Source organism: Mercenaria mercenaria, chromosome 12, assembly GCF_021730395.1.
Source record: "Mercenaria mercenaria strain notata chromosome 12, MADL_Memer_1, whole genome shotgun sequence".
Taxonomy (NCBI): Eukaryota; Metazoa; Mollusca; class Bivalvia; order Venerida; family Veneridae; genus Mercenaria; species Mercenaria mercenaria.
The window spans coordinates 72777776-72796637 of NC_069372.1; the positions used below are offsets into that span (position 1 = coordinate 72777776).

The following is an 18862-nucleotide window of genomic DNA, read 5'->3' on the forward strand; positions in this document are numbered from 1 at the left end:
AGTTAGGTAGAGGTCAGTGTTGTTATATTTTCTGGTCCTTTGGGGTTATGGAATCCATTCAATAGATTTGTAATAGAGTTCCGCTTAAGCCAGTGTTAGGGGGCGTGAGAGGTGTTAGTTTAAATAGCATTTATTTCAATTAAGTAAACATAACATAAACATCATCGTAACATACAGTTAGGATTAGGAAAAAAGTTACATGGCAACTTATCTGAATCCTTTTCCTAGAAGAGGTGTTGCGCAGTTTATTACCTCTCATAAACAGAATCAAACCGAGTCTGCTTTTATTCTTTTTTTGGTTGCATTCTATGCTTCCAAAGGATCTTTTTACAGACTTTATTCTACATATGTATGCATAAATTTACCAATGTAATAACTTGTGGTTCTCTTCCATCTGTACTATCACTGTCCCTTGGTGCCCAACTGCATGTGTCCCATCGATCCCAAACCCCACCACCCTTACATTTTCAAAAAATAAAAAATAAAAATATGAAGGTCATTTGCTTCACTGAGATTAAACATTTTGTGAAATTATCAATCAATGTGTGCTTTATAAACAGTGATATAGAAATGATTTCAAAGAGTTCACTGCAAATTGAGACAAATTTACAGTCTGACTTACATATCATAGATAAATAGTGCGCTGCAAACAATATGGAACTTAATCCTGTAAAAACTACTTCTATGCTGATAGGTTCCCAGTATAAAATAAGACATTCTGTCTCTCTGAATCTAACAGTGAATAACTGTCGTATAAATTTTGTCACAAATCAAAAAGTTTTAGGTGTACATATCGATCAGCATTTAAAGTGGGATGTTCACATAGAAAATGTCTGCCAAAAATTATCTAACAAATTTACACTTCTACGAAAGATCTCAAAATTTCTTACACTAGAAATGAAAAATGTTTTATATGCCTACATCATTCCGATTATTGACTACGGTGCGATAATTTGGTGTAATGTCCCAAAACATACTTTTCAAAAGTATCGGTGTTTCAGAAAAGTATTGCTAGATGGATATTAGCAAAACCTTTGTTGACTTCTTCTGTTGCTATGTTTAAAGAACTGAAATGGCTTTCTGTCGAAAACAGCCATAAATTACATATAGCTGTAATGACGTTTAAAGCCGTACATTGTTCAACCCCGGAATATATTACTCAGTTGATTACTGTTTCCGACAACAAGTCATACAACCTAAGATCTAATTCTGAAGGTTTAATTACTCATTTCAGACTCAATTCAGATTATATGAAACAATCTTTCAAATTTTTATCAATGAATGTGTGGAATTCTATACCAGTTATTATCAGAAATGCAGCGAATGTGAACTCTTTCAAATACTGTTAGAAAAAACTTTTATTTGATGAAGTCTACACTGCATAATCATAATGCTACAGGTGCTCAGAGCAAATGTGTTTTTACCTTTTGTTGTTTTTTATATTGTATTGTTTTAATATGCATTTTTTTTAAATACTTTGTACCTTGTTGAAGGCCTCATTGTAAATATGTGATTTCATTTGTATCTGCTTATGTGATTGCATAATGAGTTTACCTTCTTAAAATAAAGAAATTATTATTATTATTATTATTATAAGTAAGTGGATTTTATATGAAATAAAGAACAACTGGATTTAGTGGTGTTCAGCCTTTTTACCAGCGGGTGGCTTCAAGAAATAGTGGACAGGAACCTTTGAGCAATTTTCACAGTTTGTAACTTGCGCAAATGTTCGGAACGGAGCGAATAATGTCATTTGACAGAAACAGGGAAGAGAAAAAGTCGTTGGAAACATCTAACTTTTAGCATGTTTATTTGCTAGGTATTCAATGGATCTTTTTCCAATTCGAAGAAGAATGGAAGAAGATGTTATTTCTGATGTCACGGTAACTGACGTGTACGACCAAGCTGCAGGAATAGGAAAAGAATTCGAAAAACTGATAGAAAGTTACGGAGTTGATGCAGTAACTGACTTAATGCCAAAAGTGATTAGAGCTTTAGAACAGTTAGAGGCCTTAGCGTCTAAATACGAAAAAGAGAGTAGTGAAATAAATGAATTGAGATATGCTGTTGAAAAACTTGAAACGGAAAAAGCAGATAGAAATCAAGAAAGAGTTAGGTTTGAAGAGGTGAGAATTTTTTATTCTTTTATTCTTGGTTATAAAAATTCAAAAACTAAACAGAATTGTAGCCAGTTTCAGGAAGTTTTGATCACAGCCACTTAGAATATGGAACATTTTCCACTAGCCCAAATTACTATGTACCTGCACAACATATTTACATCATGATTATTCCTGTGACATCAGTTTTTTCGCTGATGTAAGGAATCAGATGATTGCCAAAAACAGGAAAGATTTAAAAGAAGAATAATTAAATTGCCTAATTGTCAAGTGACAAAAGAATACAAGACCTTCACTTTGTGTTTAGTTATTATCTGGAAATCTGTGTTTTGCAAGTTCATTTAGAATAAAAACAAGAGTTAGTTGAAATGACCTGCTCGCACTAAGTTACGACCAGCAGATGACGCCTATTGGTTTTTAGGTCAAAGGTCAAGGTCTCAGTGACTCGGAACAATTAACCATTTCCGGACGATAACTTAGGAACGCTTGGGACTAGAATCGTAAATGTTGATAGAGAAGTTAATTACGGCCAGCAGATGAACCCTAATGATTTTGAGGTCAGTAGGTCAAGGTCACAGTTAAATGGTTTCTAGATGATAACTCTAAGAATGCTTGGGCCTAGGATCATGAAAGTTAATAGGGAGGTTGGTTATGACCAGCAAATGATACCTATTGATTTTGAGGTTAGTGGGTCAAAGGTCACAGTGATCAGGAGCAGTTAAATGATTTCCGGATGACAACTCATGGCTTTCGGTTGACCCGAGGTCCTGGGTTTTGACCCGCGAAAATTGAGAGTAACTCGTATTTGACCTGCATAGAATATGCCCCATGTGTCGGCTTGACTCGCGGAATTTACTTTGATGTGTCTTGAGTTCGAAAGTTCTGCCCCTTGTCAATCAAAATCCTAGTGAAATTCAATATTGTTCGCCGGCAAAAGCAGAAGTATGGCAGTAGGCAGAGTGTCGTATGTTAATTAGCTACTGACAGAATCTGATGTCAATCACGCCACGCGCCGACTGACACATGTTCATCTCGCGGTTTGTTTTTAGTACAGTAATACCCGGTCATTATCAAAGGTGTCTGTTGATCAATGTGTAAAAGTTTATTGATAAACGATGCAGCCTTAGATTATCATGTTTGTACCACTTGTTAATTATTTTGTGTGCTTGGTATGATTACATGAGCCGGTCGGCCATCACGGTCTATAGCAAATTTATTATCATTGCCGAGGCTTTGTTTGGTCAAAAACAAATTAAATGCTTTAAATTAGCAGAAATTATAAGTGGAATGGTGAAAAAATGAAATTTAAAACAGGTATTTTATCAAGAATTTTAAATGTTTACTTTCTTTTTCCATATTTGTCACTCGTTTTCGCGACCGCCATTTTCGGACATTTTTATCACTTCTTAAAAGATTTTTCTAGTACAATCTAAATAAAAAGCCAATAAAAAGTCTGCATTTAAGAAAAATATGATCACTGTTGCCAAAGCAGCACTTATTAAGAAGAATTTGCCGAGAATAAAATCATGAAAAGCATCAAACCCCACCCACCTTAAGGCAATGTGCAAACTAAGACAACTAAAATATGAATTGCTTAAGAAAATCTGTAATGACTGATGTCATTGTTTTAGATAAAGTCTACTGGAGTTGCATTAATAACAGTATAGCTTGACCCCAGAAAAGCCGATCTTGACTCTTGAAAATCTGATTTTGACCCTTGAAAATGTGGTCAGACTCAAAGGTCAAGGTCACATTGACCCAGAGTGGTAGAACTTTTGTGTACAGTGACCAAATAATTTATGTTCCTTGTTCAATTGCTGAATGCATAAAGGGGGGAGAGGGAGCATTTCGAGCTCTTGTATTTAATAATTTATAGATGTTATGAAACAATCAACAGCTGCAGATTTTTGTATATGCAAATTTTAATCCAAGTATTGTGTTTTAACATATTGTATATATAGTACAATATTGTTTATACATCATTGACAGATATCAGATCACTATGTAAGTATGTTATACTGCAGTAGAGAAAATTAGGTGTTTTCCAGTAGGGGACTTTGTTAAAAATGTATGTTATGTTATGTGTTTGTTTTGGTGACTTAGTCTGTCAAACATAAGAATAGTAATCAGAGACTCCGGACTTGTCAGAGTCTCAGTCAGGCTGGGTATTTTCTTGATATCTGATGCCAATGTTGGGTTGTAGCAATTATAATTGCTCCCAGAGAAGTCTCCTGATACATTTTGCATTTTTCATACCCGTTGAAGTTTGAGGATTAAGTTCAATTTAGTGGTAAAGCTCTTGATCATCAAACATAATACTTGTGTATCTTTACAGAATTCAAAGTTGGTACACAAAGGCAGAAGCTAGCTAATGCTAAATCTATGTGTCAGCTGTGTTACATACTAACATGTGACTAAGATAGGTTTTTCTAAAGCAAATCTGAAGTGTCAAAGGGTAAAAATGTGCAGCCAGATTGGAGCTCAGCTGAGTCAAAGGCAATATGATATTATTACAATGAGCCACAGACTAAATAAACCAGTCAGACTGCCCGCTTACACAAACTGTAAAATACTCATCTGCTATATTTAACATTGTCCTACCAACTGGAAAGAGACCAAAATTAAAATCTTAAAGCACAATAAACAACCATCGCCAAGTATTCGGTGTGAAATGGCACATGTTGAGCAAAACAAGGACTTAAGTTCTAGCAAAAACAAAACGAATCTGAGGCCCCAGAAAACCATCAACTGAGCTACCAGCTCGCTAAACAACATCTAAAGTATTTATAGCATACTTCCATACTGCAATACCAGCAATCTCAATCTTAGGGAACTATAGGTTCAGTTACTGCCTTAATGTAGTGCACCATCTTCATACTTCAAAATTTGTAGTGTCCGTGCTTCCTGAGATAAAATGAAAGCAATTCCCATTTCTCAAAGAAGTTTCAGGTGAAAATCATTATATTTGGAGCTTAGCATTTTAACATTATTGCTTTTTCACCATATTTTCGATTTCAGATGGATCTTTACAGTGTGATTATTTTTCAGTAAGATGTTTGTTATATGCTCAAAGCGTCAATAGATCTGTATAATATAAAGTGAAAAGTGATTAAAACAATGATGAATAAAGTAAAACATTTAGAAAAGAATATTATAAAACCAGACCAATGACTGGAAAAATATAACAGAATAACTTTACTTTGTCACGGACACTACAGCGTCACGGACACTACATTTGGCATTTGATCCAGCTTTCAAAACAAGCAGTTAAGATTAAAGCGTTACTATTCTGACTGTATGTCTGGGACAAATTACACTACTGAGTAAAAAAATCAGTTACAAAATCAGCTTATTCTGAAACTCAGCATTCTTAAGTTATGGGTATGCCAAAATTGTGTCACGGACACTACAGCTTTTTGGTGGTCTTGTATAACCAAGTAGAAAATTTAGAAAGTAAAAAAAGACCTGGTTTTTTATGTTTTTCCATTTAGAATATATATCAGTGAATTTAAAAACCATAAATAAGGATGGATAATTCTATGCAGATACTTTCTATTAAATATGAAACTAATATATATTGTAAAAGTGGAAAACACATAACGAACCACAGACTTCACTAAACATGTTGCTGTTCCACCAGTTGTCATCCGATTTTCATAGAACAAGCGGCAAAATAATTTCAAATGAATTATTATTTAAAGTATACTATGCAAAGTGTTCAGCAGCACCTTTCTTATTCAAAATACAATGTTGAAAACATATTTATAAATTTTCAAGTGCAACAACATAACCAGGGCTCTCGCGACTGGGCGACTTGAGCGAAATAGGCGCTCTAGAACTTCAAACTTCGCTCAAATCTAACCTCAAAGCGAAATGCAAGTCGCCCGATTTTCTTTGATTTCCGCACTCTCTAATTACTGCTACCCAGACTGTTGACAATTTGCACCGTGTCATAATGAGTGTCGAATACACAAACACACGCCGGCAGCATAATTTAAGCTCCGCCTACCTCAGGTACTTGCGAGATTATGCCGAGAAGTGTGAAAGCGAATCAAATTATCCGATACACCAGAGTCTATTGCGTTAAGCCAATCAGCGCCGCGTTTACGTCTTTGACATTTCGCGTTAATTGTCAACATGTTCGAGGCAAAAAAACACTATGTTTTATTAAAGAAACTGCTGATTAACTATGCGATTAATTGGAATATGGTTCACAATTATTTGTTATCTATAATAAAAGAACGACATGTAATGTATTAACTACGTTAAATTGACTCCCATCGATGAATTTATTTGAATATGTATTTCTAGATTACTGTACACATTTTACTTTCAGTTTTATATTTCGAGTGAGATACTGACATTCTTCGGTGAATGACTCGGTGCAAAGAGCTATAAAAAATAAATACACTTCTACTTCTTTGCTCGGTGTTAATAATAAACACTTCATACATGTACAAGATATAACCAAAATTCGGCGTGTTACATTTATAGCATCGGCTTGAATTTTGAAAACGACTTTTTTCAGGATTTTGTAAGAAAACGATAACCACTGTATGGGAAATGATCTAACTAAGAAAATGAACGGTCACATCAATGTTTTTTATCAAGAAACAAGAATATTACAGCCACCTTTCGAATCACTCAACATCATTGCGGTAGAAAGTCTTCCCACTTCTCCCTGAAGTCTCCCCACTTCTCCCTAAAACAGCTTGAGGGAGATGTGACTTCTCCCAAAAATTTGGACCTAGCTAGACCCCTGATAACGATGAAAATACTCTATTTTTGGACCCATTATTTGGTTGTGTAAAATTATTACCGATATAGGCATGTAATATACCGTTTGATTTGCAAGAACACATCATAGTATTATTAATAAACGTAATTTCTTGATATAGTTCATATAAATAAAATTATTATAATTGCGTATAACATGCTAAAACTAAAATTGTGCACTTTATTGTGAAAATGGCGTTTGCATGGCAATGCTTCATTCACTTGTTCTTTACGTCAATGATGGTCATGGTAGCACTTGATCTTAACTGCTGCAGAGAGAATACTGAAGAAATTTTGCAGTTGTCAAAAATGATTCTCCACAAACAAAATCTTTGGACTGCATAGATTTTGGCTTCCAGCTTTGTACAGTATAAAATATTCATCACGCTGTGAACATGAAACCCTGCTGGTACTAACATTCTCTTAAACAGGAATTGTATGCATTCAGCTTACACTAAGTGTCATAATGATGAATGTTCCAAAGCAGAGAATCAGACCATTTTAAATAAATGCATTCGCAGTGTTCATTCCAGATTTTTAGCCCACCATCATCATGATGGTGGGCTATTCAAATCACTCTGCGTCCGTGGTCCGTCCGTCCGTCATTCCGTCCGACCGTCCGTCCGTTAACAATTTCTCGTTATCGCATCTCCTCAGAAACTACTGGGGGGATTTTGACCAAACTTTGTCAGAATGATGTATTGGTACCCTAGTTGTGTCCCTCTGAAAATCAGACTGGTTCAACAATTGTTTAGTGAGTTATGGCCCTTTGTTTATTTCTATAATTTACATATATTTATATAGGGAAAAACTTTGAAAATCTTTTTATCCAAAACCACAGAGCCTAGGGCTTTGATATTTGGTATGAAGCATCATCTAGTGGTCCTCTACCAAGATGATTCAGATTCTTTCCCTGGGGTCTAATATGGCCCCGCCTTGGGGGTCACATGGTTTATATAGACTTATATAGGGAAAACCTTTGAAAAACCTCTTATTCAAAACCACAGGGCCTAGGGCTTTGATATTTTGTGTGTGACATCATCTAGTGATCTTCTACTAAGATTGTTCCAATTATCCCCCTAGGGTCAAATATGGCTCCGCCCCTGGGGTCACATGGTTTACATAGACTTATATAGGGAAAAACTTTTAAAATCTTCTTGTCCAAACCACAAAACCTAGAGCTTTGGCATTTGTAATGTAGCATCATCTAGTGGTTCTCTACCAATTTTGTTCAAATTAGTCCCCTAGGGTCAAATATGGCCCCGCCCTGGGGGTCACATGGTTCATATAGACTTATATAATATAGGGAAAAGTTTTTAAAATCTTCTTGTCATTAACCTACAACATTCAAATTTGGACCACATTGTATGGTTTTAAGTGGCAAGATGAACCTTGACATGAGTTGACCTTGATTTTGACCTAGTGACCTACTTTCACATTTCTCAAGCTACAGCCTTCAAATTTGGACCACATGCATAGTTTTGTGCACTGAAAAAACTTTGACCTTGACATTGACCTAGTGACCTACTTTCACATTTTTGAAGGTACAGGGTTCAAATTTGGACCACATGCATAACTCTGTGTTCCGAAATAAAATTTGACCTTGACATTGACCTAGTGACCTACTGCCACATTTCTCGAGCTACAGCCTTCAAATTTGGACCACTTGCATAGTTTTGTGTACCGAAATGAACTTTGACCTCAAGATTGACCTAGTGACCTACTTTCACATTTCTGTAGCTACAGGCTTCAAATTTAGACCACATGCATAGGATTGTGTACCGAAACAAACTTTGACCTTGACATTGACCTACTTTCACATTTTTGAAGGTACAGACTTTAAATTTAGACCACATGCATAGATTTGTGTTCTGAAGTGTAATTTAACCTTGATCTTGACTTAGTGACCTACTTTAACATTTCTCAAGCTACAGCCTTCAAATTTGGACCACTTGCATAGTTTTGTGTACCGAAATAAACTTTGACCTTAAGATTGACTTAGTGACCTACTTTCAAATTTCTCAAACTACAGCCTTCAAACTTGATGCACATGCATAGTTTTGTGTACGAAGAACTTTGTCCTTGAAATTGATCTAGTAACCTACTTTCACATTTCTCAAGCTACAGCTTTCGAATTTGGACCAGATGCACAGTGTTGTGTACGGAAATGAAATTTGACCTTGAGCTAGCCAATAATTCTTGAAATTTGGAACACTCAAAAATGGCACATTGGTGGGCGCCAAGATCACTCTGTGATCTCTTGTTTTTAAGTGGTGTCAAAGGGCCCCATGAAGGCAAAAACTTGGGGACGTTTGAAAAAAAAACCAGGGGCCACGAAAGAATAACTGTTGTACTTGAAATAAAAAGCTGTATTTTTAACACTTTTTTACATGGAGCTCAACGAATTACTTTCCCTGTTATCAAAACATAATTACAAGTCATAAATAGTCCGACAGCCATTTATGACTATCAAGATTCTACTAGGGAATGAATGTTTGTCGCTTGATTCTGTTTTATTGGTTACGCCATTGGGCGATTTAGCGGTCTCGGATATGTCATCTTTCTTTGGACTTTGTTCTCCATTGTCTGCTATTTTTGGACGTTTTGAGAAATACGTAAAAAAAATTTTCTTTTTTCTCCGAATCGCGACTGCGTTTTTGTCTGCCATTGCATAGCAACATTGAAAGTTGTCTGTCTGTTGTTAGGCGACCAGAGACTGGCTACTATTTTAACATCAACCAATGAAATGGCGCATTACGTCATCGGAAGAGTTATATTCGATTCACAACTTCTGGAAGTCGGTGCATACAGCTAATCATAAACGGATTGAATATTTTATTTTCTGAAAATGTGTGCACCCGATGCGCGCTCTAGGGCTAACATTTATGCGCCAAAACTGTTAAATACGTGCCAATGGCCCCATGGCGCGGCCTAGAATGAACACTGCATTTGTCTAAGCATTACTTCAAACTATAAATGTTAAACAGATCTATATTAGACTGTTTTAGTCTAAAACTGGTTTTAACCGCCCAGCATTGGTTTTAGACTAAAGCCTCCAACAATTTCCTCATATAAGCTAAAACGAATTCTTCAGAGTCTATTAGTAAATCCTCAAATCAGTGACTGTGTAAAACCATGTAAATGAATATGATACTATTTTTTCTGCTTGTAAAATTGAAAGCTACTTAGCTTCAGATTTAAGACAAATTATTGAAAAAAAACTAATTGCAAAAAAATATTTGGTACTAATTAATGTTTAATCAAGGATATGTTTCAGACTGATTACACTTTCTGTCTTAACCTCTTCCAGTTTGTCCCATCAAGTGTATTTATTCCTTGTAAGCATCGTCACTACCCATCTTGGCACACACCGAGACCATAATGTAATCCCAATATTATATGGACTGTGACGATGTAGGCTAAATCTGAGACAATTTTTTAAAAAGCATCTAGCTGGCTTGTCTGGAACCTATGACCTGAAAGACACCTTAGTTTCAGAGAACTGAAATACTGTTGAAAAATGGCGTTAAACCCAAAACCAACATAAAAAAAGTTTCAGAGAACCTAGCAACTGGGGATCTATCACTAAATAAAATACCCATTGTCTCAAGTGTTTACATTTGAACCTATATATGCTTGAATAACTTAATTACAATTTCTCTTCTCTGCAACTGTTGAAGAACTGTATATGACAGTTGTCTGTCTCAGTACTGTCTGAGACAATAATTTATAAATTATCTTCCTAGCTTATCTGGAACCTACAGTCTGGAGGACACTTTAGTTTCAGAGAACTAGAAGAACTGTATATGACAGTTGTCTGTCTCAGTGCTGTCTGAGACAATAATTTATAAATTATCTTCCTAGCTTATCTGGAACCTACAGTGTGGACGACACTTTGGTTTCAGAGAACTATTCAACTTAGAGCATATGCCTCATTCTTTGGGATTTTCTACTGCTGAATAGAATATCCAAAGTCCTAGGCTGTTGTTTCCATTAGAAGCTATACTTAAGTGTTCAGAGGTGAGCTATTGTGATCACCCTGTGTATGTCGTTGTGCGATGTGCATTGTCCATCATATGAGTTGTCAACAATCGGACTGTTAACATTCACAGTTTCAGCCCAATCTGAATGAACTTTGTCAGGAAATTACCCTCAATTAAATCTTGTACAAGTGTGTTACTGGGTCATCTGGGATCAAAAACTAGGTCAGTAGATCAGATAATTGGAAAACCTTGTTAGCACTTTGGAGGCCATATTTTTGAAGCTTTTCCAGATTGTTTGTCTCTATGAAATCTTTGACATTTTCACAGGTAATAACTTAGTTCACTATGTTAGATCATAGAAAACCCTAAACACTCTAGAAGCCACATTTTCTGTTTGTATTCTTAAAACTTTGTCAGAATGTTTGTCTTTATGAAAGCTAGGTCAGGTTCAAAACTGGGTTACCCGGTATCAAAAGTCAGGTCACTTCATCAAATCATGGAAAAATAGTGTTAACACTTTAGATGCTTTGACAGATATCAGATCACTTTGTCTATAGATATAAAATCTAGGTCAAGTTCAAAACTTGGTTACCTGAGGTCTTAAACTAGGTCAGTTGAGAAAAAAAATAGGTCATTAGGTCAAATCATAGAAAAACTTTATCACCTTGGAGGCCATTTTATTATCTTGAGCAGCGGGAGTATTTGTCAGAATGTTTAACTGTATGAAATCTAGGTCATGTTTAAAAGTGGGGTAGCCGAGGTCAAAAACTATGTCTGTAGGTCAGTTTATTGAAAAAACTTAGTTAATGATCTACCTGATTTACATAAAACATGGTCAGAATGTTTGTCTATTAAGTCTAGCTCGATTTGGATACTGTGAAATCATTATTATTCGTGGGGGATTAATTTTCGTGGATTTTAGTTGTTCAGCTCCACCACGAAAAAAAGTCCCAACAAACAAATTATGCCCACGATATCATAATGTAAATAGTACTCAATGTCGCCAAAAAAGACACCCTAGCCGTCCGATCTAGTTCATAGTTGTGTGAATGCGGCAGTACTGACCTGCAGCTTTCATGTAGTTTATGGAGGCTCCATCAATGATAAACGTAAGTATGCATCGATAACAAAACCAACTATTTAATTCAGATATTTACCTGTGGTTTGTTTACAACATGCTCGTCAAAGTAAAAGTAGATACTAAATAAAGAAGTTTGACGTAGCATCACATGCCAATTGCACTATGCTGTGGCTGTTATTTGAATTTTTTCGGGCCCGCTCTGCAATGTTTATGTTTACTGACAAGTAGGAAACTACTACTACTTTCGGTCTACTAAATATTATAAATTAATTGCTAGATTTGCCTCCGATGCATTATTACCCAATTCACATTACATGATTCTCGGCAGGAAGTAACATTTGTACAAGTTAAACAGCTTGTAATTTTAGATGCAGACCAGATGTGCATTCATTTTGCAAAAATACATTCGGATGAAAGATGTACATAACTTTTATTTTCATGATTCCAAACCATTTATATGGTATCGAACATGTGCAAAAACACATTTTTAGCAACATAAAATCATAAAATTTATAATTCTATTAAAATTGCAATACGATAGCTAGTTCTTGTTTGAAACACGATCAATATTTGTTTTGATTATGAATGCTAATTATGCAAGACTATATCCCAGGTGCTACGGTTTTGACACTTTTTAATTGGCGCCGGCTTTTCTTATTGAATATTTCACAGTTTCATTAAGTTTTGCAAATTAAGGGTTGTAAAATTACCGGTATAGATAACGCGGTCGTTAATTGGCACATGATCACTCGCTAATAATCCGCGGCGTAGATTGCAAATTCGGTAACCATGGTAGCGCTGTTTGACACGTGTAGGTTTCACATGTAAGAACAAAGTGATATACTAGATTTATTCCAATGGTAATTATTTTTTTTAAAGAAATAGAAAATCCACGAATTTATGTCCCCACGAAACAGCCGTTTGGGCCAAAACCATGAAATTTCGTGTCGACGAAATTGAATGATTTCACAGTACTAGGTTATCTTGGGTAAGAACTAGGTCAGGTGAGCAATACAGGGCCCTCTTGTTGATATTTCCTAAAGCTCCTAGGTCTATTGATTGACTGGTATGGCCTTTATAAATGATGGCGCTTCATATTAGGTCAGTTGTTATTTCATGTTCAGACTTACATTTGACGTCTTGTGTTCGGCTTACCAGTAAACCAACAATACAAATTGCAGTTGGTGACCTGAGTCATCGCCAATTTTTGTGATTTTCATCAGTATAGGCACAAAGCAGTTGACTCATAATGTTCTTTTCAAACATTCTACCTTGCCGTCTGATTCTGGATAGTGGGTTTCTGAATTTACAGTAACATACTGGTTTTAAAGTTGGTTCTTTAATCTGCCTTTGTGATGTTGAAATCACATATTGTTATTGAAGTGCTTGGTTTCATGGTTCGTAAGCTGTTTAACTATAAGTCTTATCTCATCATCATGTGACTGTGACATGCCTTAAGACATGTTTTAAGCTGTGTTCAAGTTAATGGCGATGTTATCAAATGCCACACCTTGGGTGCCAGTTTTGTAAATTATACTTAAAATCTAAAAATATTTCATTAGAAATGAGAACATCTCATCTTGAAAATGTATCATTGATAAACAGATTTTATTTCAACCTAGAATGACTCAAGTCACAAAGCTTTTGATAGTTATAATTGTATCAGCACAGGGTTTGGGAAATTCAATGTCAGGAGCCCCAGGCTTCCAGAAAATTCTGTTTGTCTGTCTTGAAATTCAATGACCAGTACTGATCAGCAAATCAATGATATTATAGTCTTCATGAACATGGATTTTGACAGTTGTAAATCAATGATATTATAGTCTTCATGAACATGGATTTTGACAGTTGTCATTTACACTCTGGAGGCATAACTTACTACATAAATTGACATAATTGGTAAACACTTATCAGTTGTAATTGTGCCAGGAGGCATATATTTACAAAAAAACATGTGCTTGTAAGATTTTAGACTGATGTGGCATTGAAACTGATAAATTGTAGTTATTAAAACAATATGCAGTGGTTATTATTTTCATGCCATCTGACAAAGTGTTCTTTCATTTTTGCTCAAAGCAGGCATTGTTTTTTTTCTGGCCAATTTGGGGCTGAAATTGGGCCCCAATCAAGATGTCAAAAAGTATGTTTTTCCCCAATTTCGAAGCTAAAATTCCCAAAGTTATTCTGTTTCACTTTTTGTTTCAACTTTTTCAAACAAGACTGTACAAGACTCATGCTGACCTTGACACTGCAGGCTGATCTTGACATTTGGTGTTCAGAAAATGCAATGCTATTAAATGCTCAAAAGACCAAGGCAATGAACTTGTCACCAAGACCTACAAAATTAGTAAACTAACATATTACAACTCTCAAATTAGGAAATCAGCCTATTGAATATACAGAGAATGAAAAATTGCTAGGTATTATGTTGATAATGGACTCAAATGGAAAATACAAGTAGACCAAACACTTACAAAATGCAATACACAATTATATTTACTGCTACAAATCAAACACTATCTTGATCTAAATACAAGGAAACTATTTTACAATGCTTATATACTTCCATACTTGGACTATTGCTGCACAATTTGGGGAAACTGCACTAACGATCAAATCTCAGAAGTTATTAAATTCCAAAAGATTAATTCTTGATAAAAGTTTTGACACCCCATCTGCAGCTTTATTCAAGGAACTTAACTGGATGAAATTTGATGACAGAATTAAATATAAAAGGGCAATATTTATGTATAAATCTATAAATGATGAAACAACACCTGACTATTTGAAAGAAAAATTTCAAAATCAAAATCAAATTCATAATCACAACCTATGCTCAAAGAGTAATAATGAACTAAAAGTGCCAAAATCTAATTCTTTCCTAAATCTTTGCCTATTCTGGTCCAAAATTTACACGTCCGAAACTCATAATATTATCAGGTGCACAATTGAAACGCCATGAAAATTTTCATTCATGTTTCGATTCTCGTGCTTTAATAATGCCCGATTCTTGCATCAACTTGTTCAGATTTATACATTTTATTGATTTATTAATCTTTTTGAAAATAATACCAAACTTGTAGATAATGGCGATCTTTTTACAATATTTTGTACGGCAGTTCAGACGTCCGCGGAATCGTTTTTTATCCACAGGGCCCGGGCAATTCATTTGTAAACAGAAATTGGCTGTATTTGAAATTTATAAGTTTTGAAGTAATTTTTAATAAAATCAAGAAATAATATACAATTGATGCATAAGATCATGCACTTGTTAAGTTTATCGTCCTTTTACACGCCAATTGAAAATTTTCAAAATGGCGGCGGCGTACAATATTATTGTTGAGCTACTTAGGGATATTAATGCTACGATTGGCTGAAGTTTGACAGGCGAGTAGGCGTGGTTGACCATGGATTTATTGGTAATTTAATCTAGAGTATGCATCAAGTTTGACAACAGATTACAACACTCGGATTTCGCCCTGAGGCGGTAATTAGGCAAAGTGGCCGGCTTTACAATGACGATATCGCTCGAATCGCCTTGTAGGATGATCCCTGGGTAGATTTCTTGTTTTCTTAAGTCTTCAAGCATATAAAGTTTTTTTTGCAATAGTGAAGTACAAAAACAAATGTGTAAATAAATCATGGATATATTTCATAAAAGTACCCAGATATCCCTTTAGAATTCTAAGAGGTTTCTGAATTTATCATAAAGTCATAAAGAGAACCACAATCATGTATGTATGAGTTTGGCACGAATATTCAGTACCAGTTTTCTCTTCTTTAACAGTCTTAAATTGTTATCTATCTTAGAAACAGTTCTATATTTTATATCTATTTGCAATTCTCTTTGAAATTTTCACCACACTGTGAACAAATAGCTTTAATATCTAGAAATATTTTTATTTTTAGGAATTAATACAGATAGAAGAAACATGGCAGAAAGAATCGAGAGAGCAGATAGCGTCGATAGGCAGGCTACAGGAGGAGAATAGACGTCTCAGATCGTCATTGTCTGAACAAAAACAAGCCGTCGTCGAGGAGGTAGCGGCAGTCACAAAACGTAAGACATTTAGCAATATGCTGTTTCATTGGTAGTTTGAATTTTATCATTTTTATGTTGTTTGTTTTACTGTATATATTCCCTGATCAAGGCACTTCTCTTAAGAAATGCCCTGCCCCCATATTGCACCCCCCACCTCCAAAATAATTACCAGTAGTATGAAAGTGCTATAATTCTTAAAATTATTCTTTATAAGTTGGATTTATAGTTTATATTTACTGTTTACATTTTAGGGCATTTATAAACTTTCACTCCAGGGTGTAAAATTCCTGTTACTGTACTAAAGTAAAACACATTAAACTGATTTCATGCACCTGATATGAAATATTCAACCCAAGATTGAAAAATGCTGACTTAATTGGATGTGTTGTAAGTATACATAAATGAAAAATAAGTATGTTATAAATTGTATGCTTTAAAGTACAGTAATTTATTCACACACAGTACCTTTATGTACATTCTGTCCCATACAGGTCTTTTCCTGCTCTGTTAACAGTGTCTTAAGAAACAAGAGGACCATGATGGTCCTGAATCGCTCACCTATCCCCACATGACCCAGTGTTGAACTAAGTATGACGTCGTTATTTCTATTATTTGACATAGTGACCTAGTTTTTGAGCACATGTGACCTAGATATCATCAAGATAAAAAATTCTGACCAATTTTCATGAAGATCCATTGAAAAATATGACCTCTAGAGAGGTCACAATGTTTTTCTATTATTTGACCTAATGACCTAGTTTTTGAAGGCACGTGACCCACTTTTAAACTTGACCTAGATATCATCAAGTTGAACATTCTCACCAATTTTCATGAAGATCTCATGAAAAATATGGCCTCTAGAGAGGTCACAAGGTTTTTCTATTTTTTGACTTACTGACCTAGTTTTTGACCGCACATGACCCAGTTACGAACTTGACCTAGATATCATCAAGGTGAACATTCTCACCAATTTTCATGAAGATCCATTGAGAAATATGGCCTCTAGAGACATCACAAGGTTTTTCTATTTTCAGACCTACTGACCTAGTTTTTGACCGCATGTGACCCAGTTTCGAAATTGACCTAGATATCATCAAGGTGAACATTCTGACCAATTTTCATGAAGATCCATTGAGAAATATGGCCTCTAGAGAGGTCACAAGGTTTTTCTATTTTTAGACCTACTGACCTAGTTTTTGACCCCACTTGACCCAGTTTTGAACTTGACCTAGATATCATCAAGGTGAACATTCTGACCAATATTCATGAAGATCCCATGAAAAATATGGCCTCTAGAGAGGTCACAAGGTTTTTCTATTTTTAGACCTACTGACCTAGTTTTTGACCCCACATGATCCAGTTTCAAACTTGACCTAGATATCATCAAGTTGAACATCCTGACAAATTTTCATGAAGATCCATTGAGAAATATGACCTCTAGAGAGGTCACAAGGTTTTTCTATTTTTAGACCTACTGACCAAGCTTTTGACCCCACGTGACCCAGTTTCGAACTAGACCTAGATATCATCAAAGTGAACATTCTGACCAATTTTCATGAAGATCTCATGAAAAATATGGCCTCTAGAGAGGTCACAAGGTTTTACTTTTTTTAGATCTACTGACCTAGTTTTTGACCGCACGTGACCCAGTTTCGAACTTGACCTAGATATCATCAAGATGAACACTCAGACCAACTTTCATACAGATCCCATGAAAAATGTGACCTCTAGAGTGGTCACAAGCAAAAGTTTACGCACGGACGACGGACGCCACACGATCACAAAAGCTCACCTTGTGACAGGTGAGCTAAAAACTGACAACTTTAATCAGTCTGGCAGCTAGGTAACATCAGACATGCAGCTAGTAAATGTTCATTGATAGTGCTGATGGGAGTCTGACAAAATCCCTTCCACTGTGGTCAAAATCAGTCGCCCTCTTGGAAAAAATGCTCCCCTTTCCGGACAAAACCTCTCCTGTACAAGATCCCAACAGATATTTTCTAAAGTGGACAAAAGCCCTTCTTTACATTTAACAGAACAATCACAATATTATTAGGCCAAGAATTTATGGAAACTTCTTATGCCCCTGAAGGTGGCACATTAAAATTGCACTGTCCGTCCCTGTGTGTGTGTTTGTGCGTGCACAAATTTTCATCTAATCCGAAGGGTGTGTCGTATCAATAGCACGGATCTCCTGTGTCAAGGTCAAGGTCATAATTTGACAACATGCCCACAGGATTTTTAAAAAGTGGGTACCTGTACCCACTACTTTTGGAAAAAGTGGGTACAGGCTTGAAAAATCTGGGTACACTGAATTTTCCCAAAACATGAACATATGTACTGGTATGAAAACTAAAAGCAACAGATATTAGATAATGTTTACAGTATTTATTCAGTAAACTCAGTCATACTGTATTTATATAGGCCTAGCCTGTTTACTATATGCTGCTAAGGCATAAAGAACAGTATTTAACTATTCCGAATGTCTAAGGCCTAAATGCTTCAGCAGCTTTTTCTCTGGCTTAGGCATTTGCTTACAGTAGTACTCGATGACCATTCTGTTCTGCACATTATTAACAGTACGCCTGCAGGAACTAATGCTGTATGATGCCTATTTTGTAGTGAAAACCCGGCCTTTCATATGGCACTGAGGTCAATTTAATATTTCCACCCAGAATGAAGTTTTTCATGCTCGTCTGCCATTTTTGTTAGTGATGTATTTGGAGTAATCTAGATCGCGCAGATGTTTGCCGCTGGAAGCTTATTGGTTTTCTGTTCAAAAGCAAGCGTTTCCCGGGTTTTAGGTTAGTGACCACCAATTTTTGAGCCGAATTCGTTTATTTGCCGGCCACAACAAATATGC

General features: G+C 35.6%; 1 protein-coding gene across 10 annotated transcripts in view; it reads left to right on the forward strand.

Annotated features, from left to right (window-relative positions):
- The first annotated feature begins 1732 nt into the window (after window positions 1-1732).
- Window positions 1733-18862, forward strand: part of LOC123533571 (RILP-like protein 1) — an 86955-nt gene continuing 69825 nt past the window's right edge. For all 10 annotated transcript variants that reach the window (XM_045315261.2, XM_045315258.2, XM_045315259.2 and 7 more), the window contains exons 1-2: window positions 1733-2126; window positions 15867-16017. In XM_045315261.2, coding sequence (XP_045171196.2) covers window positions 1827-2126; window positions 15867-16017 — 451 coding nt within the window. In that variant the 5' untranslated portion in view covers window positions 1733-1826. The remainder of the gene's footprint in view (window positions 2127-15866; window positions 16018-18862) is intronic.